The 27,968-nt window shown below is 39.0% G+C and overlaps 1 protein-coding gene across 4 annotated transcripts in view; it reads left to right on the top strand.

Moving 5' to 3' along the window:
- LOC149197446 (translesion synthesis protein REV1-like) overlaps nt 1-27,968 on the top strand; it is a 336,508-nt gene that overhangs the window by 66,802 nt on the left and 241,738 nt on the right. For all 4 annotated transcript variants that reach the window (XM_089405836.1, XM_089405835.1, XM_089405837.1 and 1 more), the window contains exon 10: nt 7,099-7,218. In XM_089405836.1, the coding sequence (XP_089261962.1) occupies nt 7,099-7,218 (120 nt within the window). The remainder of the gene's footprint in view (nt 1-7,098; nt 7,219-27,968) is intronic.

Here is a 27,968-nt window from a genome sequence, read left to right as displayed (position 1 = left end):
TATAAACCATGTGAAGTCCAGCCTTAAAAAGAAATTTGAAATGACAGACTTAGGACACTTACACTATTTTCTCGGTCTTCAAGTCTTGCAATCCAAGGAGGGTATTTCCCTTTCCCAGTCCAAGTATGCTTGTGATATTCTTCGTCATTTTCACATGGAAGACTGTAAGCCAGCCCCTTCTCCCTTTCAGTCTGGAGTCAAACTTTCAGTCTCTTGTACTTCTCCTGAAGTTGATGCTACCTTATACCGTCAACTTGTAGGAAAACTCTTGTATTTAACCCATACTCGTCCTGACCTTTCCTTTGCTGTTGGCCTTGTTGCTCGTTTTATGCAAAACCCCCGTGAAAGTCATTGGAAAGCAGCCAAAAGAATACTTCGTTATGTTCGAGGTACAGTACAGTTTGGGATTCATTACAGTGCCAAAGCAGCTCCTCTATTAGTTGGTTTCACTGATTCTGATTGGGCTAGTGACCCTGATGATCGGAAGTCTACTGCCGGTTATGTCTTCACTCTTGGTTCAGGACCTATTACATGGGCTTGTAAGAAACAGGCTGCCATTTCTCTTTCGTCAGCAGAAGCAGAGTATCGTGGTGCCGTGGAAGCTAGTAAGGAAGCCTTGTGGCTTCGTCAGATCCTATCAGAGTTTGGCTTTGAGCAGCAGCATCCAACCACACTTTGGTGTGATAATCAAAGTGCCATTCAGCTATGCAAAGATCCAGTCCAGCATCAGCGCAACAAACACATTGAACTACACATGCACTTCATCAGAAAGCTCATTCATGACCATGTTCTTGAAGTGCAATATTGTTCAACAGATGATCAGGTTGCAGACATCTTCACAAAGGCTCTCACAGAGGCGAAGTTCACTAAACTTCGATATATGCTTGGAGTTCAGGAAGTTGTCACTAAGGGGGGATAGGCTCTAGTGCCTCCTTCCTTCTCCTATTGTGTCATATTTGTAAATCCTTCAATCCTATCCCAAGTTGTTCTTAAGGGGGGATGTTAGGATATTCCGACACATAGGAAATAGTTAAGTTCAACTTGGTCTAGTATAGAGTTAGGTAAAGTGTGTTTCTTTACCGTTGTACATTTTGTAACTTACAATCCGACGGTCACGATATGTAGTGATCCGACGGTTCACTCTCTCGGTATTACCGACACTTGATCCGTGGCTTGACACCCGATTGGTCCATGAGTTCTATTTAAAGCGCATGGAGGGTCATTGTTCGGGTAATCCGTGCATGAGAGAAGCTTATGTAAATTTTCATTCTTTGATTAATAAATTGCCTGTAGTAGCCACGTTGGCGCAGGCCGTGGACTGTTTCCCTCTTTGAGGGTTTTAACCACGTCAAAAATACTGGTGTATTGATCTGTGATCTGGTTGTGAGCGGTGTCCTTTTGGTGTTCTTTCTGAGGAACTTACCCTGTAAATTCCTACAGGGCCAAAACCTCTCTTCTTGAGAGGAAAACCCACAAGAACTCTTCTCTTCTTATAGAACTTCAATTGACGAGTTCCAAGACCTATGATACTTGACCAAGACCAAGTCAAACCTCCTTCTGATGAGTTCCAAAACCTCTCCTCTTGAGAGGAAAACCCACAAGAACTCTTCTCTTCTTATAGAACTTCAAATGACGAATTCAAAGACCAATGACACTTGACTAAGACCAAGTCAAACCTCCTTCTGATGAGTTTTCCTTGTCAAAGTCAATGTTAATCAAACTTGCTTCACTTCTTCAAATTTCAGCTTCTCTTCAAAATCTCGGCCTCTATTGCAGGTCTACAATTCTCGGCCTACCTGTAATTTTTGCGGTTTCACACATGTGGATAGTTTACGGCAAATTTGCAAGTCTTCTCTTCCTTGCTTGGGTTAATCCTTCTTCCTTGAGTAAATCGACTTTGTAAACTGATCCTTTGACACCTTGTTTTAGCCTCTTGATGTGATTGCAATTCTTGATCTTGCTGCAACAAAAAGTTGCCCTAGATTCTCTCGCACATGTGGAGGAAAGTAGCCCCAAAACAAATCGTAATTAACTCAGTTTCTTCTGTTGAAATTGCTGGCCCAATATACGTCTTTCTCCTCCTTTTTCGCACTTCTTGGATGATAGATGAATGATCTCAAGTGTGATTGACTTCCTTGTATATATAGGCTTCATGTCACTGCTTGAAGGCCGACTTGTCACTTTATGTAGGCCGACTTGTTTGATTGTAGGCCGACTTGTATTGGAGGGGGTCTTTGACTCTATTTTGACTCAAATAAATATCTTTGACTTGATACATGATGTCCAAGAGGGTCTTCCATACATGACAATGACTCAATTGACTTGTTGACTCAATGACAAGCCCTCGAAGCACTCAATGGTTGATTGACCTAAATCAAAGAACCTTGATTATGAAACCCATGCATCAAGAATGATAATCGTGAAAATTTCCAAACTGAAATTCTACTGCAGCAACTGATTTATTTCTCCTACTTATTATTCACAATAAGTTATTTACGAAATCTCTTCGACAAATATTAAAATAAATTCTACTGTAGTTATCACACAATTACCCAGAGAAAAATACATGCACAAGAACCAATCACATCAACATAGTTGTTTTTGGACAATTGTCCTCGGAAAAACCCAGCGCGGGAAAATCGGTGCAGCTAATGAGGGCTTTATTAATCTTTAGTAGCAATTGCTTTTACAAGGAATGATTTTACAGAGAAAATGAAAGAAAACACCTGAGACTTTCCCTTTGAGACTTTCTGACACTTTGGAGACCTTGCTCCCACTCCTGCGTCACCTTTGCGTCACTCTGCGTGCCTCAACGTGGCTTTGAGTGGCTCTGCGTCCCTCTGCGTCAGCCTATGTGAGGGCCACATCTCTCCTCTAGATTGTGTCTCTCTCTGCACTGTCTCCCACTATCCCTGCGTCACCTCCTCCTTAGTCACTGCCTTCTGCTGATGCCATCCTCTTGCTCCACCTTGCAACTCTCCCTCTGAAATTGATCTCCTTTACTTGAGAATCGATTTTCCTAGAAATACTGAGTATCTGCCGGTGTGTCTCCAAATGATCCTCAAGTCTTCTCTTATACTTTTCCTGTTGATGAATCAACGACCGAGATTAATTCTCTAATCAATGGTTAAGATTAAAACAGACTTGATCCTTGTCTCTTAGAAGTGTCTCACCTTATCTTTATTAATACCCATTAATATTTGTATTTTCCTAAGTTTAGACTTAGGAACCCATTAAATATATTAATTATTTTAATAACTCCTCATCTGGGTCGAATTTCTCAAAACGATTACTGGGTCTTGGAGATCTCATGTGCCTTAGCCTCTCCTCCAAATTTCAAGGCTAGAGTACATCCGATGCTACCAAAAATCAACAATAATAAATTTCATTTCTTTTTAATATCTATTGAAGGAAGTGTAACTAGGTTCAGTCTTCATAAATGTACTTTTGATATTTGTACTTATTCAAGAAAAGGAATATTATTTTTATAATATAGTTCAATGAGTTTCTTGCTCATTGAAATAGGTCTAGCACATGTCAAAGTGCTATATGTGAGTCAAATAGTCAAAAGAAAATGTTGAAGGCCTTAAGGGCATGTTACACCATGTATAAATATATATTTATGTCAAAGGGATAACCTCCAAGCAAAGAGTGTACTCCTATAAAATGGCATCATCAAAAGCTCCTTCAAGCATGCTACACCACCATGGAAACTATCCGAAGTCTGCTCAACAAATCAGCCTCCAAAACAACCCTCAAAGTCGGCCTACAAACAAGGTGACTAGTCGGCCTAAATGGAGGGACAATCCTCTATTTATAGAGGCTGTCCACTCCAAATACAATGCACCAATTTAGCTTTGAAATCCGCAAGAGAAAGAGGACAAGAAGAACGAAGGAAGCCGAGGTAAAGGGTCTACTAGGGCAATGAAGTAAAGGAGGAAGAACAACGAAGATTGAGGGATTGTTTTCTAGGGTATACACAGTCACACGTGCAAGGAAATGAAGGATAGTCTACGACTATATCAACAGTGAGATCACAGTTATATATTCTTCCTTGTTTGGGCTAATGACTTAGGCCTATTAGGCCCCATACTCAAGCGAAGAAGAGGGTCTCTCCAGCGAAGGAAAAAGGAGCTAAAAGCTTAAAGGAAACCTCCCACACGTACGAGAAGGTAGGGCTACAGTACCATTATATCAAGTCTGCACTAAACATCAAGAAGAAGCTCGATTGGGTCAAGAGAAAGAAGGTATACTCTTGGTGAAGGATCTCACCAAGGATCAAAGATTAGAGTCTCTTCCAGAACTAGTATAAGAGAGCCTACTACCAAGGAGTAGAAGAACAAAGTGTTGGAAGGAGGAGGACAAAGTGTCGGAAGAAGTGCCAGGGTATATGGTGCAAAAAGGATTGAAGACTTGACTTGTGCTTGGAGGATCACTTTGTTAGGGCTCTAGGGCTTGGCATTGATCAATAGAAGCTTCAATAAGAGAAATTCACTAAAGGGTTTTCCTCTCAAGAGAAGAGAGGTTTTGGCCCTGACAGAGAGCCAATATCTTGTGTTCTTGTTTTTATGTTTTGGTAGTAGTTTGATGAAGTACACACGTATGCACTAATAATAATAAGAAGAAGAATAAGCTAATAAGGAAAAGTAAAGATACTCCACAAATTGTTATCAAGTAACGAGGAATCACACTACACTACTTTGCCCTAGATTCTTCAACAATATCAAATACATAAAATCATGATTACTTATGTCATTATGAAAACCAAATATAGTTACATATTTCAACACATGGGAGGGCTGACACCACCTTGTAATCCCTCAACGTTGGCGCAAGGACTGGAACTATGGCTATTTCGAGACCCATGAGACCACCTTTGTTGCCCTAGGATGATTTTTGGGGTCCATATAGGGATATTGACAAAAGTCTGAGGGCTAACCGTTAGAGGGTGATTTTAGATAGATTTTACACCAAGTTTGGCACCCAGAAGCACCAACACATCCCCTACAATGGCTAACGCATGGATGACGTCAACAATTATTGCCCTATGACTCAAGTGTCTTGGCAAATTCTTATGTTTTTGTCTAAGCGAGTAGGTCAACTTGTGACCTAACGCATAATTGTGACATAATTTATTATTTTAGAGGCTTTAAGGCTAAAAAGGACATTGGTTCTCCTCATATAAATAGAGGAGAGGAATCATTTCTTTCTCATTACCCCTTAGACTTGAGTATTGCGACCTCTTGAGGATTTCAACCTTTCTCTTGTGGAGGACATTGGATCTATGAATGCATTTTAATATTTGGAGTTAATTTGCTCGTCCTTGGAGTTATTGTCTTGGATCAATGGATGTAATTTCATGCAAGTTATGTTGTAGGTGAGCATTTTGTTGGATGAATATTCTCTTTATGTTTAATGTATGGAATAAATTGAATCAATGATTTCTTATAGTGCCCTAATCTATTGAAAATCTACTGGATGGAATCTACATATCATTATTGCATGACTCATGAATAACATGTGAATGATAATCCTATTGGTTAACTTTGATTAGCTCTCCCATAAAACTCCTTGATCTGTTACATAGGTATTCACTAGGGTTTTTGATGCTAGGGCAACAATTATCCTTCCTCCATAGCAACTTTTAGCCATCAATAAGTGGGCCATTGTCCCTGGTACGGGAGCCCACAATATTTTGCAGAAATTTACTCATTGTATGTGGGTCATTAGCCCTGGTACAGGAGCCCACATAATTGTCAAACTCATTATTATTTTCAGCGAGGTTGGGTGGTGCTAGGCAGGTGGTTGAAGTCACCTTCAGGTGGTAGGGTGGTGCTAGGGCAAGTTGGAGTTTGTTAGGGCGTTGGAGCGTCCTTCCAGTTGGAGCTGGAAATTGAATGCTTTTCTAGAATACTAGGGATTTGGGGCTTCCCTTTTCAGTTGGAGGTGAAGCATTTGATGTACTCACAAAATTATTAGAAAAGCATTTGGTGGTTTTTTGTCCCGGAGGGGGTTTTCCACCTAAAATTTCTTGTGTCTACTGTCTATTGCTTTTTTAATATTTATGCTGTAAGTTGATGCTGAAGATTAATCAATGCTCTAAAAAGATCAATTAGTTACTAATTGCTAAGAAACACTGATTCACTCCCCCTCTCAGTATTTCCAACAGACTTGTACCTTGTGGATTATAGCTTTTATCATTAAGTAGAATTTGAGCAGTAATGGGTTAATCAAAGAGCTCATTGATGTTGAAGATTTAATGATTAGTTTTTGATTGTTGATGTACTCAACATTTTGTAGTTGACTTTGTTCTACCATAATAACATAATGGTACACTAAGGATCTTTTGATTTTTATGATAGTTTCTTCCGTTTTACTCTGAGTCTGCTTTTAATATCCTATATGGAAACTACTAAGCCACAATTTCTGCACTTTGATAACAAAGCATGGTAGTACCTTTGGGAATATGGTATTATAATATTTGATCATGTCCACTGTAGGTAATGGGAATTTTAAAATTTATATATTGTCAGCGTTCCTTTATTGAATCAGTATAATATCCCATGTTGTGGATATTCTCTATATTGGCAACTTGGTTATTCCCTTATTAAATCAGCATAATATTCAATCATATGGGAGTTCTTTATATTGGTTATATTCCTTTGTGGAATATTCTGTCTTGGAAATTCAGCATGGATATTACAGTGCCCCTTTGCCTTTTGAGCAGTGAGTTTTTCATTGAACGTGTTGTCTTGCTTTTTCATCAGTCTCTGTGTTCATGGTCTAGGGAACATATATCAACTAACTCTTTTTACAGATTGTTTAGGTTCGATAAACAAAAGTTATGGTCTTGAAGGTATTAGTATATGCCATATGGTAATATTTATCTCATTCTATCATGTCAAAATCTTTCTTTAATGGGGACAAAGAGAATATTTCGTAATGCTTTAGTATGCCTATGTAGTGATGGTTGTTTGCTATCTCTGTTTTAGTTTTATTATATTTTGTGTTTTCATTTCTTTGATTTTAATACTACATTATTCAGAATAAGTGGCTTGATAGTTTGCTAACTCTCTGATGTCTCCTTTGTGTCTTCAGGTAGATCAATTTTTAGATGACCTTCCAATTGGTGAATTACCGGGAGTGGGATATTCACTGCAAGAGAAACTGAACTGTCAAAATATTTACAATTGCAACCAGCTGCGGAGCATTTCAAAGGTAGGTAAGTGATATTGAACAGCAATGCTAAGATGTGATGAATGACCCTGGGCTTATTTACAAATTGAACATATGTTCATGTTGAATCCTTAATGGAATTTGTTATATATCTTAAATGAACATCTTATATGAGCTTGCTCATCATAAAGAGATATAATGCTCTGTTTCATTAATCTACTCTCTTGCCTAAGAAAAATATATAAATTTCAGCTAAAAATCTAATTTCAGCTAAAAATCTGAACTATAAAACTAAAATGAATATCCATCCCTCATTGGTACATGGGTATTATACTGTTATTCACAACTTAGGTTAGTGCAAGCTTTCATATAATTGTACTGAACCTGGAGATGGTGAAGACATGATAAAATTTGATTTTACATTTTCATTTGCCTTCACAAAGTGCTGGAGGTATGACAAAATATTATCTGAGACGGTAGCGCATGTTTTGTTGATGTTTAGAGCAGGTGTGCATGAGATTTGACACACAACAAGAGAAAGAAGACAATTGCACCAAAAATCAAGAAATTCTTAATTGTCAATGCCATTAATTTACTATAATTTGCTGTCAATTTGGTTGTTAAGGATAAAGATATATAGTCAACTCAATACTTTCGGCCAAAATGATCTGTCTTACTTAAAATTCGTTTTTAGTTTCTTCCATAAGCACTCTATAAATTTTAAAGCCTTATACCATCGTTTTGTCAAAATATTGTACCTATCTAAAATTGGATTTACTGATGTTAATGCTTCTACCAGCGAGCATTTTATTTTCTCTTACAATAAGCATCTCCCCGAATTTTTGAAACTTGTATTCCATTAACATGCCTTCATGAAGGTGTTTGAAACAGATCTCTAGTCCTTAGTGCAGAAAAAGCCTGGTCCCCTAGGGTTTTCTTCATGGAAATGTGTCTGGCATAGGAAATGGGTATGAAATTCCTGTCAAATGTCCATAAATTTTTTATGTATGATTGTTGTATGGGAAGTGTTTCTCGGATGTTTTGTGGGCCTTTCTTATGAAAAATGCATGGAAAACTAGGAAATCTCTGGGAATTTCAGTTGGAAAAAAATGATGGAATGGGATGGAAGGTAGGATGAGCATTCACTCTGGTGTTTCTGGGTTCAATGTTGAATGAAGTATGGATTTTCTGACTTTTTGGGCTCAATACTCTTCTAGTTTGTCTTCCATTGATCAAATTTTTGTCTGGAATTACGTATGACTTTGTTGATTGGTTGTAGGTAATGGATTTTGTCAGTGAGGGAGGTCAGTGAGCTAACACAGAGCTCCTGAGTTTCTTCTCTAGGTGACAACACATTAATAGAAGTTAGAACACATTTTATAATGTCCACATGTGTCCTTCAAGGTGTTTTTTAGCATTTGGTTTATCATGTATTTTTCAAGGCAAGCATTGAATGATTGGTTCACGTTATAACAAAATATCAGAACTAGTGCAAATCCTCACTAGGTGACGTAGACAATGTGAAACACACAGTTGCCACTGTCACCTTAGCGATTACTATCTTCTCTTTAGTGAAGGTCACAACATGTCACAGGGGAGGCTTCTGTTGAAAAGTGTAACTAGGTTCGGTCTTCATAATGACATGTAATTATGATTTTATGTAATGTGATGTAAAGAAGAAAAATAAATTTATTGTATTGCTTGCTTCATGGGTTTCATGAGCAAGAAATTTTACTTTTGAGTTAAGACTCCCATTGAGAGTCTTTAGGAATTATTTGTCATCTAGTCATAAAATGATAGAGTCATTGTCATGTAATGAAGTCATGGTACACTTTGTAAAAGGTCAATCTTGTCTATGTAAAGTATTCTCCAAGACCTTGTCACTTATCCTCTTCAAGTCAGCCTACAACAATGGAAGAACATGCTACAAGAAGTCGGCCTCACTACTTGTCATCATATCAGCCTAAGGGTCATGAGTTGATGTGTATAAGTAGCCTCACTTGTCCTCACTTGAAGGTAAGAAACTCGACAAGCATTCGGTGAAAAAGTGCAAAGAAGAAGGCTACAAAGAGAAGTGCGAAGAAGCGATAAGGAGAGATTTTTCTGGGTAAGCGAAGGAGGATTCTTCTGGGTCAAGGAAGAAGAGATTCTTCTGGGTCAGCGAAGGAGAGATTCTTTTGGGCCAGCAAAGGAGAGAATCTTTTGGGACAACGAAGGAGAATTACTTTTGGGGATTTCGAAGGAAGGTTTCTTTTAGGGTCAACGAAGGAAGGTTTCTTTTAGGGTCAACGAAGGAAGGGTTCTTCTCAGGTACTTGTTCTGGGTGACCGAGATAGAGATATAGAGGCCGAGTTTCTTTAGAGGAAGACGAGAAGAAGCAGTGTGAAGGATAGAGATTGAGTTTCTCTAGGAGGAGCCGAGGAGAGCAGTTCGAGTTCAAGAAGAAAGTCGTGAAAGCAAAGAGGCAAAGCATCAAGGTTAGCGACAAGGTTCTTGAGAGGATACTAGAGTCAAGGGTCTCTGTCATGGTCTTGGTACTCATCAATTGAAGTGATCTGAAAATGAAGATCTTAGATTAATTTTAAGGTATTACATACTCATGTGCATGGATTTGCCTATATTACTTAGTGCAATGGATCGATAAAATTGTGAATAACATAGATAAGGAAGCAGTTAAAGAACCATAATAAACAAACACACATAAACACAACAAGTTTAATATGGAGTTCACGCAAAACTCTTGGGCTACGTCTCCTGGTCCAGCCTTCAATGGTGACCTCTCTATTATGTCTTCAAGAGCAGAGTTTTACAGAAATGAGCTCAAATTGAGTCTCAACACACAGATACAAAACAACAGGAGTTTTGCTTGAATCCCTAAAGCCCCTCTAAGTACACAGAGTTTTTCTCTCACTCTCTGTCTCTGTCTTTGCTCTGTCTCAGCACTGCTTGTCTCTGTCTTCTGTCAGTCTTTGGCTTTAAAGCCAATCGGCGTTGTCTATTCGTTTCCCCTTCTCGGGCTCTCTGGCTCCCGGCCTCTGTCCGCTCGAATCCCCTTCTGAGCGTTAGCAATCATGGCATAACGTCTTCAGGGAAGGTGGCCACCTGTTCTGCAACAGAAGGGACCATCGGGCCTTTGAAATCCCCAAAAATAGCGTTCTTTGTTTACACAGAGAAATACACTAAAAACACAGGGAAATTCGCCAAATTGCCGTTTATCGGACTTCAAATATCCTTAAATCCGCTCTATATTCCTATCGAGTCCGCCTGTATATCGCTATCGCATATCCACCATTGATTCGAGTGATCTTGATCCAACGGTTGAGATCCATTTCGGGCAGCTCATGCGTATGGGGGGTCAACTGCCCGAAAAGGGTGGTTTTCTCTCTCCGGCGCTTGGTCACGTGGCAACCAGTGTATGGGCTCAGGCGGAGCCCGGCCAAAACCACTTACCGCCTATGGCTTGCCTGAAATCCCGCTCGTTTCGTGGTTTCCCTTTGTATTTGAAAAATACATTAAAACATTGAAAATCTCGCAAAATGGCTTTATGGCGGACTTGAAATGTTATACATGTGCATTCATAAACCCTTTCGGATCCGGTTTCATCGCATCGGGAACATTTCCTTTGCAATTCATTTATTTGGCGGAAATGCAAAATACAAAGGAAAATGCCATTTTACGGATTTCAAAATATATAAAATATCGCCTATAACCCTATTGGGTCCGGTTGTCGCAAGCCATATTTGTATCGGTCCCGCTCCTTTGTGTAGCTTCGATGCAATATTGCGATGTGATTGATCACAATCGCATATCGCATAGACCCCTGGGCCATTTGCAAGCGCTCCTTTGTAATCGTTGATTGCGATATCGTGAGTTAACCTGGGCCATCGATCTGCGTGCTTGATCGACGGTCCTCGTTGACCCGCGTTGATCGCGATTGCAATTGTCATATGATAGGCTCCGATATCCTCCACCTGCCTTCGCCGATTACGATATGCCGCTCGGATATGGACCGTTGATCCACTAGATCCGACGGCTCTTGTGCATCACTGTCCAAGCCTCCGATAGGCTCTATTTCCACTGTTTCCTTGTGTTTTTTTTCTCCCGATAGTGTAATCCGCCTTTTTTAAAGGTTCTTCTTATGTGATAGTTTTGGATGTTTGACGACTTAGAGGGTGTTTAGGATCCATTTTGGATCACGCCTTCCCACTGAAAAAGCTTTTGGAGCACAAAAAGTTGGTTTTTAATCATCAATCAAGTGAGGATACAGCTTCCTCACTTGTCCAATATCTATCCATCTTGCACTGCTTGGTTTTGAACCTTGAGTCCGATTCTGAGGTACTCAACATCCCTTTTGCGCGTAGTTCTCACCTTCCTGTCCAGAACTTTGTCTTCCTGCAACTCATTGAGATATTTAAGCAACAGATCATCAATAGAAGGCAAATGACTTTGCTCTTCGGGATCTTCAAGCAATGAAGGTTCATATAGTCTCAAGTTCTCTGCATTAATGACTTTTTAGATATGCATATAACTTGGCAAATCAAGGCGAAAAGCGTTTTCACCAATTTTCTCAAGTATCTTGAAAGGTCCATACCTTATTGGCTTCAGCTTCTTACCTTCACCTTGCATTCTGTCTTTGTTGATGTACAGCCAGACTTGATCACCAACTTGGAAGCTATGCTCGATTCGATGCTTATCATGCCTTGCCTTGTACTTGGCCTGGCTTCTCTCCAACTGTTCCTGCACTGCCTGATGAATTTCTTGGATCTATTCAATGAACTTGGTTGCTTTGTCCACATCACTGCATCCATCAACTGCTATGTCTTTACTAAAGACAAAATCCAAGGGAGACTTTGGTGTAAAACCAAAACAAGTTTCAAAAGGAGATCTCTGTGTAGAAGAGTGCTTAGCACGGTCGTAAGCATGTTGCACATAACATAAATGTTCATCCCAAAGCTTGGGATGCTTGCTGCAATAGCCCCTGAGTAGCTGGATCACTGTCCTGTTGACCAGCTCTGTTTGGCCATCTATTTGTGGATGAAATGTTGTGCTCTTCTTCAATCTGGTGTCCATCAACTTGCATAGACTTGACCAAAACTTCCCAACAAATCGGGAATCTTGATCATATACAATAGAAGTGGGTAACCCAAAATGAACCCATACATGCTGAAAGAACAACTTTGCTGTTTGTTCATCTGTAATCTGCTTGTTACAAGGTATTAAAATACACATATTGCTGAACCTGTCCACAATAACATATAAATAATCATGACCTTTTCTAGATTTTGGCAATCCCCCAACAAAGTCCATGGAAACACTTTCCCAAGGACAAGAAGGCACTGGAAGTGGAGTGTACAAGCCGAGTTTTCTATTGATGGGCTTGCTTTTAGCACACATGGTACACCCTTTAATATATCTAGAAACGGTTTCATGCATTCATTGCAAATAACAGAACCTTTGCAACTGTGCAGCTGTTTTACTTACACCAAAATGACCTGATATTAGAGAAGTATGTGCTTCTCGGATTATGTTAACTCTTTCAGTTTGAGGAATGCATAACTTTCCCAAATGATACAAGAGTTGGTCCTTAACATGATAATCCAATTCTTCTACTTGTTTGCCATGACTTAAAGTTGCATATACATCTTTAAAATCTACATCTTGAGCATATTGTTTAGTATAGCTTTCATGCAATACTGAGTTATGCTTAAGTATAGTAGATGCATTTATGATTGGTCTGGATAACATATCTGCAACCTTATTGTGTATGCCTTTCTTATATCTGATGACAAGATGAAACTGTTGTAGAAACCCCATCCACCTATAGTGTCTTGATTGCTGCAATTTAGTTTGTGAGTGAAAATATTGAAGTGGTTGATGATCTGTATGTATAATTGTTTCTTTTCCCAATAGGTAATGTTTCCACTTTTTCACACTCTGCACTAATGCATACAATTCTTTATCATATGTGGGATAATTAACTACTGCAGAATTAAATGTCTCAGAATGATAACATATGGGTTTACCGTGTTGCATCAACACTGCTCCCATGGCATAGTCACTGGCATCTGTTTCAATCTCAAATGGTCTTTGAAGATCTGGCAATGCTAGTACTGGTGCTGTACTAATTTTTTCTTTCAAGGTGTCGAAGGCTTTCTACTATTTGCCTCCCCACTGAAACACCTTGTTCAATCCTGTTAAATCATGTAAGGGAGCTGCAATCAAGGAAAAGTTAGCAATAAACTTTCTCCAATATTGTGCTGCTCCTAGGAAGCTTCTAACTTCTGTAGCAGATTTGGGTTTAGGCCAGTTCACAATGACTTCAACCTTAGAGGGATCTATCTTCAATTCACCACCCCCTACAATATGACCCAAATAATTTAAAGATGTTTTGCCAAATTCACATTTTGATAACTTAACATAGAGATTTTCTCTTTTCAAAACATCTAGAGTCTGCTTTACATGCTTCAAATGTTCTTCCCATGTTTTACTGAAAACAAGAATGTCATCTAAATATACAATTACAAAATCATCAATAAAAGGTCGGAGTACATCATTCATAACTCTCATGAAAGTGGCAGGAGCATTAGTTAAGCCAAAAGGCATAACCAACCATTCATACAGCCCTTGCTTTGTCTTGAAAGCAGTGTTCCATGCATCTTGTTTTGCTACTTTGACCTAATGATAGCCACTACGCAAGTCCAACTTGGAAAAGTAAACTGCTTCTTTCAACTGATCTAATAGATCATCAATGCGAGGAAGAGGATAACGATTCTTGATCATTATTTTATTCAGTGCTCTGTAATCAACGCACATCCTCCACGAACCATCTTTCTTTCTCACCAACACGATTGGAGATGCACATGGTGATGTGCTTGGTCTTATGAACCCTTTTTCGAGCAGCTCCTGTTCCTGCTTCTTGATCTCTGCATTCTCTAAAGCGGATAACCTTTTATACCTGTGGCTGTGACTGTTGTTTCATCACCTGAGTCTGACCCCAAATCTTTTTGAATAGCAGCAACAGTCTTCTTCTTCTTGCCATCAAACTTCTTGGGTTTCAACTCCGGATGCAAAGACCAACAATGTGCATCATCATGTCCATCCTTCTTGCAGTGAGTGCATGAAGGTTTGTCTTTTTGTACAACGTTTGCCTCCCTCTCTTTCCATTTCTGCTTCTTCTTTTCCTTGTTCTTTCTTGTAGTGGGTTTTGATGGTCCCCCAATCTTTGGGTTCACATTCTTGCCTCTAGCCTCTAGATGTGTAGCCTGAACTGACACCTCATCTATGCTAGTAGGGTTAAACATGAGAATGGTGTGCCTCAAATAGCTATCCAGATCACCTATATACTTCAACAAAGTTTCAGGTGAGTCTAAAGAAATGCCTAGAATTAAAGCTCTTTTTCTAAATTCCTGGGTATAGCTTTGAAAACTTTGCCCCTTTAATTGGCGAAGAGTTTGCCAACTCATCATTGCTTGCTGCATATAAGCTAGTGGATAGAATTGTTTTTTAATGGCAAAAACAAATTCACTCTAGGTAGAAAGAATTTTACCATGCTTCTTCAAATCAGCTTGTGTCTTGGCTTCCCAGCACACTAGGGCAGTTCCTCCAAGGCGAAGGCTAGCCAGCTAAATCTTTCTCCTTTCTGAATTGTTGTTTTGCACCCTGCTATATTCATCAATCTGCCTAATCCAGTTATCTAGCTTTTCTGCATTTAATTCTCCATCATATATTGGCAAATCAAATTCTACATCTAATTTAATCAAAGATGTTTTCTTCTTTTTATTTTCAGGGCTAGAAGGAGGTGTTGATGGAGGAGGCTCTTCCCCTTTGCCTTTGCCTTCTTAATGACCATCTAGAAGAGGTTCCTTTGTTCCTTTGTCTTGTTTGGAGGTTGAAGTACTTTCACCTCGACCTTTCTTAAATTCTCGATACGTCTCTTCCACCATGGCTCTCATGGTGATGAAACTGTCCATGAACTGAGTCTAATTTCGATGAGGTTTGTTCTGCGATCCTCCTCCTAAGATAGACTCTTCCAATTTCTGGATTAGCCTCAACAAGTTCTCCTTCTCCTATTTTGAGCTTTGACCTAGTTAGCATTCAACAATCCAGCACAAGCTTGTCTAACCTTAGCAAACCTAAAGCTCTGATACCACTTGATCTGAAAATGAAGATCTTAGATTAATTTTAAGGTATTATAGACTCATGTGCATGGATTTGTCTATATTACTTAGTGCAATGGATCGATAAGATTGCGAATAACATAGACGAGGAAGCAGTGAAAGAAACATAATAGACAAACACACATAAACACAGCAAGTATAATATGGAGTTCACCCAAAACTCTTGGGCTACGTCTCCTAGTCCAACCTTCAGTGGTGACCTCTCTATTATGTCTTCAAGAGCAGAGTTTTACAAAAATGAGCTCAAATTGAGTCTCAACACACAGATACAAAACAACAGGAGTTTTGCTTGAATCCCTCAAGCCCCTTTGAGTACATAGACTCGTTCTCTCACTCTCTGTCTCTGTCTTTGCTCCGTCTTAGCACTGCTTGTCGCTGTCTTCTGTTAGTCTTTGGCTTTAAAACCAAACGATGCTGTTTGTTCATTTCGCCTTCTCGGGCTCTGTGGCTCTCAACCTTTGTCCGCTTGAATCCCCTTTTGAGCGTTAGCAATCATGGCATAATGTCTTCAGGGAAGGTGGCCACCTGTTCTGCAACGTAAGGGACCAGCGGGCCTTTGAAATCCCCAAAAATAGCGTTCTCTGTTTACACAGAGAAATACACTAAAAACACAGGAAAATTTGCCAAACTGCCGTTTATTGGACTTCAAATATCCTTAAATCCGCTCTATACTCCTATCGGGTCTGCCTGTATATCGCTATCGCATATCCACCGTTGATCTGAGTGATCTTGATCCAACGGTTGAGATCCATTTCAGGTGGCTCATGCGTACGGGGGTTAACCGCCCGAAAAGGGCGGTTTTCTCTCTCCGGTGTCTGGCCACGTGGCAGCCAGTGTATGGGCGCGGTTCGCCCGAAATCTCGCTCGTTTCGTGGTTTCCCTTTGTATTTAAAAAATACATTAAAACATTGAAAATCTCGCAAAATGGCTTTATGGCGGACTTGAAATGTTATACATGTGCATTCATAAACCCTTTCGGGTCCGGTTTCATCGCATCGGGCACATTTCCTTTGCAATTCATTTATTTGGCGGAAATGCGAAATACAAAGGAAAATGCCATTTTCCGGATTTCAAAATATATAAAATATCGCCTATAACCCTATCAGGTCCGGTTGTCGCAAGCCATATTTGTATCGGCCCCGCTCCTTTGTGTAGCTCCAATGCGATATTGCGATGCGATTGATCGCAATCGCATATCGCATAGACCCTCGGGCCGTTTGCAAGCACTCCTCTGTAATCGCCGATTGCGATATCGCGAGTTAACCTAGGCCGTTGATTTGCGCGCTTGATCGATGGTCCTCGTTGACCCGCGCTGATCGCGATTGCAATTGTCATATGATAGGCTCCGATATCCTCCGCCTGCCACCGCCGATTGCGATATGCCGATCGGATCTGGACTGTTGATCGGCTAGATCCGACGGCTCCTGTGCATCACTGTCCAAGCCTCTGATAGGCTCTATTTCCGCTGTTTCCTTGTGTTTTTCTCTACCGATAGTGTAATCCGCCTTTTTTAAAGGTTCTTCTTATGCAATAGTTTTGGATGTTGAAGACTTAGAGGGTGTTTAGGATCCATTTTGGATCATGAAGATCTAGAAGAAGAATTTTGATCAGGTTTTCCTCTCAAGAGGTGAGAGGTTTTGGCCCTGGCTGACAAGCCCTATATATTGTGTCACTTGTCTTTTATTGTGCATATTGGTAATTGTTTTGATGAAAAGAACACAGTAATAACATAACGAAGAAAAGACTAAGTTAAGAAGTAAAAGTATATCACAAGCAATTATCAAGTAGAGAAATCTTTTAACTATTCATGCCCTAGATTTCTCAACATGGTATCAGAGCTAAGGTGCTGAAGTCAAGAAGGGGCATTCAAGCAAGTAGACTGACGAGAATCGAGCTTCAAAGAAAGATCAAAGCAAGTCAAAGAACACTAAGCAAGAAATCAAGATCTACCAAAACCCTAGATCGAAGAAATATACTCTAGCAAGAGTCTTGAAATTTTCTTCAAGAAGGAAGCAAGAAGAAACATCGAAACCCTAGAAGCACTTTAGAGATCATCACTCATAAATCACCAAAGTGTTGATTTTGGGTAGCATCGGATGTGATCTAACTCCAAAATTTTGTGGACGGGCTAGAATTCATGAGATCTCCAAGACCCAGAAATCATTTGGAAAAATTTCACTCGGATGATGAGTTATTAAAATAATTAATATTTTTAATGGGTTCCTAAGTCTAAACTTAGGAAAATAAAAATATTAATGGGTATTAATAAAGATATAGGTGAGAAGCTTCTAAGAGACGAGGATCAAGTCTGTTTTAATGTTAGTCGTTGATTAGGGACTTAATCTCGACCGTTGATTCATCAACAGGAAAAGTATAAGAGAAGACTTGAGAGTCATTTGGAGACACACCGGGCAAATACTCAGTAACCTGAGGGAAATCGATTCTCAAGGAGAAAGATTTTGATTTCAGAGGGAGAGTTGCAGGGTGAAGGAAGAGGAGGGTTTCAACATCAGTGAAAGACCGAGGAGGAGGTGACGCAGTGCCTCAGAGAGACAGTGCAGAGGGAGAGCTTTGAGAGACAGTGCAGGCAAGGACGAGTTCTCACGTAGATGACACAGTCCTCATGCAGATGATGCAGGGGTGATGCAGTGAAGGCTAAAGGGTCTCTGGGGTGTCAGAATTTCTCCTAGCTGAGGAGGAAAATTATCTTAGGTGTTTCCTTGAAGATTTCTCTATGTACTACAAAATCATTACTTGTAAAGAGATTTTTGCTAAAGAATAATAAATAAACCCTCATCTGCTGCACCGATTTTCCCGCATTGGGGTTTTCCAGGGACAATTGTCCAAAAATCACTGTGTTGATGTGATTGATTCTTGTGCTTATATATCACTGTTATTTTTCTCTATGCTATTATGTGATAACTGCAATAGAATTTATTTTAATGTTTACTGAAGGGTTTTGTAAACAACTTATCGTGGGAAATAAATCAGTTACTGCAGTAGAATTTCGTGATAGAAATTCTAACATGGTATCAAAGCAGAGATTTGGGAACATGATTAAAGAATTTGCTATAAGTCAGGAGCATGATGTCGGGGCATCAACTCAAAAGGACTCACGCAGATCTCTAGAGGAAGAAGAGAGCACGAGGGGCATGGATCATGATTATTCTATGTTAACTTCCAGACTAGAAGAAGAAGTTGCTTGCTTAGCAAGTTCTGCCTCCTCTGAGGTTTGGTATATAGATGGTGGAGCTTCCTGGTACATGACAAGAATACGAGAATGTTTTTCGAATTATCAGGAAGAAAGGATGAACGTCCAGATCAACATGGGAAATAAGTCAAAATGTACCCCCGTAGCAAGAGGTACTATAGTCTTTCAAACAGAAGAAGTGGATTGACTTCGAGCAACCAATGCGCTGCATGTGCCGGGATTGGGGATGAACTTACTCTCTTTATCTCAGCTTCAAAACAAGGGCTATGATGTTTTCTTCATTAAGGAGAAAGTATATGTCAAACACCTGAGTTGGAAAAAGAAGGCCCAGATTGGAGTCAGAAGTAACAGGTTGTATAGTTTACAGCTAGAATCTCCAATGGCACTGATAGGTAGCAGTGGGGAAAAAGATTTGAATGAACTATGGCACAAAAGGATGGGACACTTACACCATGGGGCTCTAAGAATTCCCGGGATAACAATATCAGGAGTACCAGAGTTAAGTATGGGAAACAGTATGGGAAACAAAAAAAATCTTTGGAATAAATTCTATTGATTACAAAGAATAAGAGATCTTGGAAACCTCATTGAAATCTCAAGTGATACTTATAGAAAGAAGTAGAGGTCATCATCGACTGGAATCGTCATACAATAGTTAATAAGGAAACATCTGCCGGGTGAGGATATGAAAGATCCTCAAGTTTCTCTGATGGAATCCTCATCAAAGGATTCATCGATCTACAAGGAAAGCAAGTGTTTCATCAGGAATTCCAACTTGTTGGACCTAAGGGATGATGGTATGATGACATAACAATGAAGCAGGTCTAAATGATAAAACTCTTTTGTTCAAAGGAAGCTGTTGTAGGAAGTCTGGATGACCCAAAGGAAAGATGAGGTATGTATGCTAACATAGATTATTATGAAAGACATGTCATATGGTTGCAGATAATATGGATCACTATTTCCATCTTGGGAAACATGATCAAAGAAAAGGGGGATCTCCTCCTCTAAAAGATTGTAGAAAATCATAAGTCACACTAGATGAAATCAACATAATATGTTCTCATATGAATCATAAAGGAGCAAACTACAATTAAGGAACTTTGATTGGAAGCTCCTGAAATGAAGTGTGTAAAAAGAAAGGAAGAGATCGTGAAAATATGCAACAAAGGTAGAAGGCATTTAACATCTGAGACCAAGAATAGTTGACTAGAATATCTCCCAGAAAGATATGAAGACTCTGATAGGAGTTGGAAAAAGATGCAGACACTTGACAATGAATATCTTTAGGAGACGTGTCAACATGCATGCATGATGCTGATGTCTACAGGAAGATGTCATGAGGAAAGACGATCACAAAGGTAATTTTTGATATAAGTGTTCATTTCTTATTTTTGAACTAATATTTGGATGGGCTTATGCAGGACTGCCAAAGGGAAGATCTGTGGATGACTTCCAGGAAGACCATAGGGATGTAAGAGCCTTTCGGAAAATATGGCATAAAGAAAGCAGCATGACATGAAGCAAAACCAAGATGGAAAACTGATGGATCACTTTCTGATGAAATGAGGACATGACTAACTCATGACAAAAGAAATTTATGACATCAAAGAAAAGAGGAGTTCTTCAAGCAGCTAGTTGTCCCATCATCTCCATTTGAGAAGCTGTTGTAGGTCCCTAAGAGGGAGCCTGGAAAGTTTCTTACTTGGAAGAAACTTGGAAATTCCTAAGCCAAGAGGGAGCTTAGGTACATTCCTTTTGTAGGAATGAGTACATTCCTTTATTGGAATATGTCCTCCCTATTTTAGAGGGAGATATAGACACGCCATTCTGGTCTTCACCTGGGAAGATAGAATGGAGGATTGGGTAATCATTTGGCATTCGATACTCTTTGAGGATGAGATAGGGCATCCAATAGGAGAGTGGTCGTGGAGGGCCGATATTCTTTGAGCACTGGAGAGTCCAAGATAAGAATAGTCCTCATGGAACACACCCTGAGTACTCGGGTAGGGGATGTTCCGAGAGAGATAATGATGAGAGTGTCTATAAATCATTGGTCTCGCCAGCATTGAGCTCAAATCTTGTGGAGAGATGGAGTTGTTAGTCAAGGCCTTGCTATGTAACAGTGTTGCTGGAACCGTCCACTCCCCCAAGGATCCGGAGGCAGATCCGTGTCCCTATGGATTTGCCACCGATCCTTCGGCGGAACAGCAGATCGGAAAATCGGATCCACGATTCTGCCTTTTTTTGGCGATTCCTGGAAAATTGGATACACGGGGGCCCTATCCACGGATCCGAAAGGGATCGAGTGCAGATCTGTGGAGGTTTGGGCATGTATCCACTGCGGATCGTGAGTGGATCCGAGAGACGGTTGACGGTTCCGCGTGGCTTTTATTGTTTTTTGTTTTTGGAATTTTCGAACTATTATGTGAGGAACTACACTTTCCGAATACTCCCAAGGTGCCCCTTGATGCTCCCTAATGGTAATGTTAAATTTTTAAAGTAAAAGTGACATTCTCCTTTATCTTTCATTTCCATCCTTCTACTTAAATTTTTAACATTACCATGAAATGAATCAAGATGTTTGAGAGTGGTTCCAACCTCATCAGACTTCATTTGGAGAAAATAGAATTTCATATCCCATTCAAAATTCAACAGACTTAATTGTTTTTAGGATCAATGGGTTTGTGGCCTTTCATTGGATTATATCATGTATGAGGGCATGTGATTGACATTTAATCAAGAGCACCAAGCCCTATATGTACCCCAGTGTTGGTGTTATTGATTGTTGAACTCCTTTGTTGTGGCCTTAGCAATTATGTGCCCTTCACTCAAGTCAAAATCATTGATCAGGCATGTTAAGCTTTCTCTACCATATTATAAGGCTTGAATTAAGCTGTTCGATCAAAATTAGGCAATGTTGACTAAAATCCCTATAGAATTGAAGTAGAGGCAAAGGCTAGACAAGAGAAGAGGAATCTAGATTGTAGACGGTTGATGTTGGAATAATTAATCATTGATGTACAATGGATGCCATATCTATCTTGATTTATGTAAAAATATGCCTGTTTTCTTGTCTTCTACAACTAATTTGGCATTTATTTAATTTATTTTTGTTGTTGTTGTTTTTGGTTATTTGTTTTGTTAAATTTAAATGCAAAATAATATATATATAGCAAACGCTTCCGAGATCCTTCGCTTCCTAGATTTTTGGAAATGACGCTTCCGCGTCCGCGCTTAGTGCAACGTTGCTATGTAACAATGCTGGTTGATATGATGCTATACAAATGAGTTACCAATCCAAAATCTTCTTATGAGAAATTATTCAGACTGAGAAAGTTCAAGTACTGTTATGAATACCTCCGTAGTTAAGAGGAAGTGTTGAAAAGTGTAACTAGGTTCGGTCTTCATAATGACATGTAATTATGATTTTATGTAATGTGATGTAAAGAAGAAAAATAAATTTATTGTATTGCTTGCTTCATGGGTTTCATGAGCAAGAGATTTTATTTTTGAGTCAAGACTCCCATTGAGAGTCTTTAGGAATTATTTGTCATCTAGTCATAAAATGATAGAGTCATTGTCATGTAATGAAGTCATGTTACACTTTGTAAAAGGTCAATCTTGTCTATGTAAAGTATCCTCCAAGACCTTGTCACTTATCCTCTTCAAGTCAACCTACAACGATGGAAGAACATGCTAGAAGAAGTCGGCCTCACTACTTGTCATCATGTCGGCCTAAGGGTCATGAGTTGATGTGTATAAGTAGCCTCACTTGGCCTCACTTGAAGGCAAGAAACTCGACAAGCATTCGGTGAAGAAGTGCGAAGAAAAAGGCTACAAAGATAAGTGTGAGGAAGTGATAAGACGAGGATTTTTTGGGCAAGCGAAGGAGGATTCTTCTGGGTCAATGAAGAAGAGATTCTTGTGGGTCAACGAAGGAGAGATTCTTCTGGGTTAGCGAAGGAGAGAATCTTTTGGGACAATGAAGGAGAATTACTTCTGGGGATTGTGAAGGAAGGTTTCTTATGGGGTCAACAAAGGAAGGGTTCTTCTGGGGTACTTGTTTTGGGTGACTGAGATAGAGATCTAAAGACCGAGTTGCTCTAGGAGGAGTCGAGGAGAGCAATTCAAGATCAAGAAGAAAGTCGAGTAAGGAAAGAGGCAGAGCATCAAGGTTAGTGACAAGGTTCTTGAGAGGATACTAGAGTCAAGGATCTTTGTCATGGTCTTGGTACTCATCAATTGAAGATATAGAAGAAGAATTTTGGTCGGGTTTTCCTCTCAAGAGGTGAGAGGTTTTTGCCTTGGCTGACAAGCATACATATTGTGTCACTTGTCTTTTATTGTGCGTATTGGTAATTGCCTTGATGAAAAGAACACAATAATAACATAACGAAGAAAAGACTATAAGCTAAGAAGTAAAAGTATATCACAAGCAGTTATCAAGCAGAGAAATATTTTAACTATTCATGCCCTAGATTTCTCAACAACTTCCCTATTAAGGCTTAGGGATCAAGTAACCGAAGGATCTCAAGCTAAATGCCCTTGAAGGATCCTACAATATAAAGTCACTAGATAAAGATATGACAAATTAGGGTTTGCATGGATAAAGGTCTAAGTTCAAGATTAGGGTTCAAAGTTCCTCTAGGTGAATCTAAAAGCTAGCCAAAGGAGTCTCAAAAGGGTCACCCAAACACACCAAAGCAAGAAAGTCAAAACTATTATAAACCAGGGATTTAGGCCAGCAAAATATCAGCAAAACAATAGTTTATAACAATAGTAAATTTAGTGGTTAAAATTATACGTAATGAACGTTAAATTTAAGAGTAAACTAAGGAAAAATTTACAATAAGTTTTTACAGTTTATAAAGAATACAACAACAAATAAAGTATGAAGTGAGCCCTAGAAAATGGCTGAGAATTGCATGAAAAACATTGGATTAGCTTCGTTCATGCACCTTTGAGCAAAACCTAACCCTAGGGCATGTATCATCAGGTTACTAAATGGTAAAACAAAAGATTTTGTTTTAATTTAGCCCTAATATGCCATAAACCAAAAGGAAAAACGATTTTAGGGTTTTAAAGGAATGCCACAAATGATAAAGACTAGTGCCTTGTCAATCTAGGGCAAATGGAGTCTAGGATACAAACTATTCTAGGGTTTCTTTTAGAGTGATTTTAAATTGTAACGAACAAAGTTTGTACTTGAGCTAAATACTCAAGAAGACTTGGAATATGAAGATATCCATTAAGGATACAATAATATATAAAATGTATTGAATAAGAATATGATATGATTCAATTACAATTGAGGGTCTCGAATATATACTTAAACAAGTACCCTTTCATGAATGGTCATGTCCTTGGAGACATGCCTATTCATTAACTAATTACTAGTTAATTAATTATTAATTATGATTATTATTGCTTACATTAATTTTATTATTTCTATATATATTTTATTGATAACATAACCTTCCTCTTCAAAAAGCTTTGTCCTCAAAGCTTATTGTTGACAAAACATATCATTTGTTCTTTGTCTTTGTAATTTATTCACATCTTTTGAAATTCTTCGATCTGTCATCTTTGTTGATACAAGATGATAAGATCCTTGGAGTGATAAATTAAATTGTCGAACTAAGAAAGGATTTGACCATCCCAAATCAATCTTTTGTGGAACTTTGCAATTACTTTATACCTGAGATAATTTGTTATCGTCAGTGTGGATTCTTCCAACATCATTATTCTTCATAACATGAGTTTGTTGTTTATGTTTTGAGTGATACAGATACATAGACTGATTGGGATGTCTGCTCTTGTGGTTTGAATGTCGATAAGGAATATTGGTGATTTGATTTTCCCTTATCACGTGTTTGGCAATTTCCTGATTTACTTTAGGTGCTGATGTTGTTGAGTTGGTTATAGAACCTTTATTTGGAATGTTAATTGTCTGAATTGCAACATCTGAGTGTGTCTTTTCTTCAATTGGCTTGTCTTCTTCTTGAGTTGTGATATTCACTAGATTGGTATTACCGTATTTATTCCTTTCTCTTCAACTTGAATTTCTACATTTGACGATTTCGATGGTTCCTTCTCAATAAGGTGTTGTACCTTGTTTTCTAACGACTTCTTGTCCTTCTTAAGGTTCTTAATTTGAGTTAGTAATTTTTCATTATGGTCTTTAAGACGAGAAATTCCTTCATTCTTGTTAGCGGTGATTTTGTCAACTTTTCTTTGCATATTTTGTAGTACTTTTTTACCTTCTTGAAAAATTACTTTTGAAATATCTTTTATGTCTTCTGGTGTCACTGAGTTTGGCTTCAATGCAATGTTGCACGGGTATAGCTCCTGGTCGTTGGAGAGCAAGTACCCCAAGCTCGGGCGCTCCTGGGAGCTTAGGAGTTGGTACGAAATGCTCCAAAATAGGCGGAAACTTTGGTTGGAGCGTTGGAGCTTTCTGGGAGCTTGTATTTGCAAAAATCGTGGTTTTCGGAATGGGTTTCAAGTGGGAGCTTGGATCGGGAGCCTGTAGGAGCTCCGATCCACGTGTACCCAAAAAGCCCGGGAAAATATGGGCGCGATTTCTTTGCGGAAAACTTACTTAAATTTGGCGAAAAAATTGACTCAACATTTCTATATAATTTTATCCCTCATGAACACTGAATTTATCAACGATTCAACTCTGTTTACCTGCCGTGAGGAGTAAGCAGTTGTGTTCGCGTGGTGATTTTATTTCGGTTTGTGTTCACTGGTGAGGAGTAAGCAACTTAGAACTGTGTTCGGCTGCTGTGCTTTCCCATCCATCTCCCATCTGCCGTGCTTTCCCATACATCTTTTTCACCTGCCTGTAAGTGTTTGTTTGCATTCTAATTTCTGTTTGTTAAATGTTTGCATTCTAATTTCATTCTCAATTGACTTTTACCTCAGATTAAAAAATTACGGTTCAATTCCGCCTATTCAACACAGCTATTCACGGTTTTAACTTTTAAGTGATATTTCTACACGATCTCTACCTCTAATTTGAATCTTTAGTCATGACATAGGTTTCTTTCTCGTTCACGAATGACTTTTACCTCAATTAATGATGTTGGTAGTCTCATTAAATTTTTAACGACCTTGCCTATATTTGTAGATTCGATGCAATTGCCAAATCTCAGATTATGCTATGGATTTTTTTCTTTAATTTATTCACTGTCCAGCGATTCAGTGATTATTCTCCTAAGAATCTGCCCAAACCCTTTTTGGGTATTGGATATCTCATGTGCCCCAACCTCTCCACCAAATTTCGTGGCTAGAGCACATCTGATGCTACCGCAAATCAACATTCATCTAACATTTCATTAATAAAGGGTATTGGAAATATCTTTTTAATCATTATTTTGTTTAATCCTCTATAATCAGTGCATAGCCTGAATTATCTGTCCTTCTTCCTTACCAATACCACTGGAGCAGCATACAGACTCTTACCTTTTGAGATGATCCCACATTTTAAAAGGTCTTGGATTAATCTCTAAATTTCAGTGTTTTGGTGATGTGGATATTGATACGCCTTGATGTTGACGGGGTCTGATCTTGCTTTGACTTCTATTGTATGCTTGATTTCCCTGTTAGGAGGCATTTTCATGGGCAGGTCTTGGAATACTTTTTCATGCCTCTGAATTAGCTCTTGTACTTCTGGTGACTCTTTGTTGATCATTTTTGCAGATAACATTTTTAATTGGTGACATTGTACTACATAAGCTAGTGCTCCTTTTCGAATCATCTTCATCATTTGGGATGACGACACGATTTGATTCTCTGGTGCTTGGAATCCATATAATTTGTACCTCTTCCCTTCCCAGTTAAAGCTTATGAACTGCTCTTGATGGTTGGCAGAATAAGTGCCTAGGGTTCGTAGCCAATGGATACCTAAGACCACATCTACTCCTGCTAATAATCCAGTGAAGAACAAGGATTCTAAATTAAAGTCTTGAATCTGCAATTTGACCTTATGGCATTTCCCTACCTTTTCAATCTTCTTACCGCCGACTACCATCAACTTCATGTTGGGCAAGGGGAATGTGAAAATGTTGAGTCTCTTTGCCATGGTTGCATCTAAAAAATTATGGGTGCTACTGGAGTCGATGAGAACCACTACGTTGTTCTTCTTTATATGTCCTTTTAATTTTAAAGTCTGGGGTTGTGATATACCTGTCATAGCTGATAGTGACACTTGCGAAATACTTCCGTCATCTAATTCTGGAGAGAATGCTAGGGCATCTTCTATTCCTTCTATGTCTGATTCATCGTTGTTTGAATCATTAGTTGGTTCACAGTTATATAGGTTCTTTGATTCTTTTTCTTTAGCACACCTATGTTTAGGGTCCCACTTCTCGCCACAGCATTTGCATTTTCCTTCTTTTATCATTTAAATTTCCATGTTAGATTTTTCGCCTTCATGAAGATGTAGTGGAACATATCTTGTATTATCCGTATTCAGAGACTGGGGCATTCTTCGTCTCGAATATACTTTTTCCGGTTTTGACCACAGTATTTGTTCAAATTTCTTTTCAACAACTTTTGCTTTTTGTCTTGCTACTTCTATTGACGTAATGCCATGAAGCTCAAGTTGTACTCGTAGATGAGTTTTAAGTCCGAAGATGTATGATTGAATTAGACGAGATTTTGATGACCCAGGTACTCGTGTTGCTAAGGTCTCCCATTCTCAAGTGTATTCATCCACATTTCCTTTTTGTCGCAATCTGATGAGTGTTGAAAAGAACTCTTCTTCCTTTACACCTTGGAATCTTTTAAAGAATGCATCCTTAAATTTTCTCCAACTGATAGCGAGTGTCGTCTTCTTCCACCACATATACCAATTATATGCTTTGCCTTCCATTTTCATGGAATCGTGTCTAATCTCTTCATCAATATTGTCAATATCGTAAATCTCAAAATATTCTTCTACTTTATTCAACCATGCGACACTGCATTTTTCGTTACCATCGAATTTGGGTAGCTTGATTTTTGCTCTTCGTTGATACGTTGCTAACGGTGGAGCGAAAACAGGGCATTGATTGGTGAATGTATTCCAGAGCTGCATATTTGAAAAAGTCGCGTTACTATTTCCTAGATGGTGCGTTGATTTTTTTGGAGACTCCATTTTTTCATGAGAATTTGCTGAATTTGTTGAATCTGATGAATTGTGTTGTTGATTACCTCCATCATCTTGGAGTAGTTGTTCGGGTGTAACCTTCATCCTGTCACACAAAATGCTCAGCAATGACATTGTTTGATTATGATTCATTTCGGATTTGATATGGTTCTGCCCGAGCTGTTGTTCTATTCGATTTGTCGTATCCTGTAGCTTCTTGATATCGTCAGAATGTCTGATAACCTTACTCTCGAGATCGACTAATTTT

This window comes from Pinus tabuliformis, chromosome 2_2 (genome assembly GCF_031772625.1).
Source record: "Pinus tabuliformis cultivar Carrire ecotype Pingquan chromosome 2_2, CPIR1, whole genome shotgun sequence".
Taxonomy (NCBI): Eukaryota; Viridiplantae; Streptophyta; class Pinopsida; order Pinales; family Pinaceae; genus Pinus; species Pinus tabuliformis.
The sequence above is the reverse complement of the archived record's forward strand: the minus strand, read 5'-3'. Positions and strand labels throughout refer to the sequence as shown.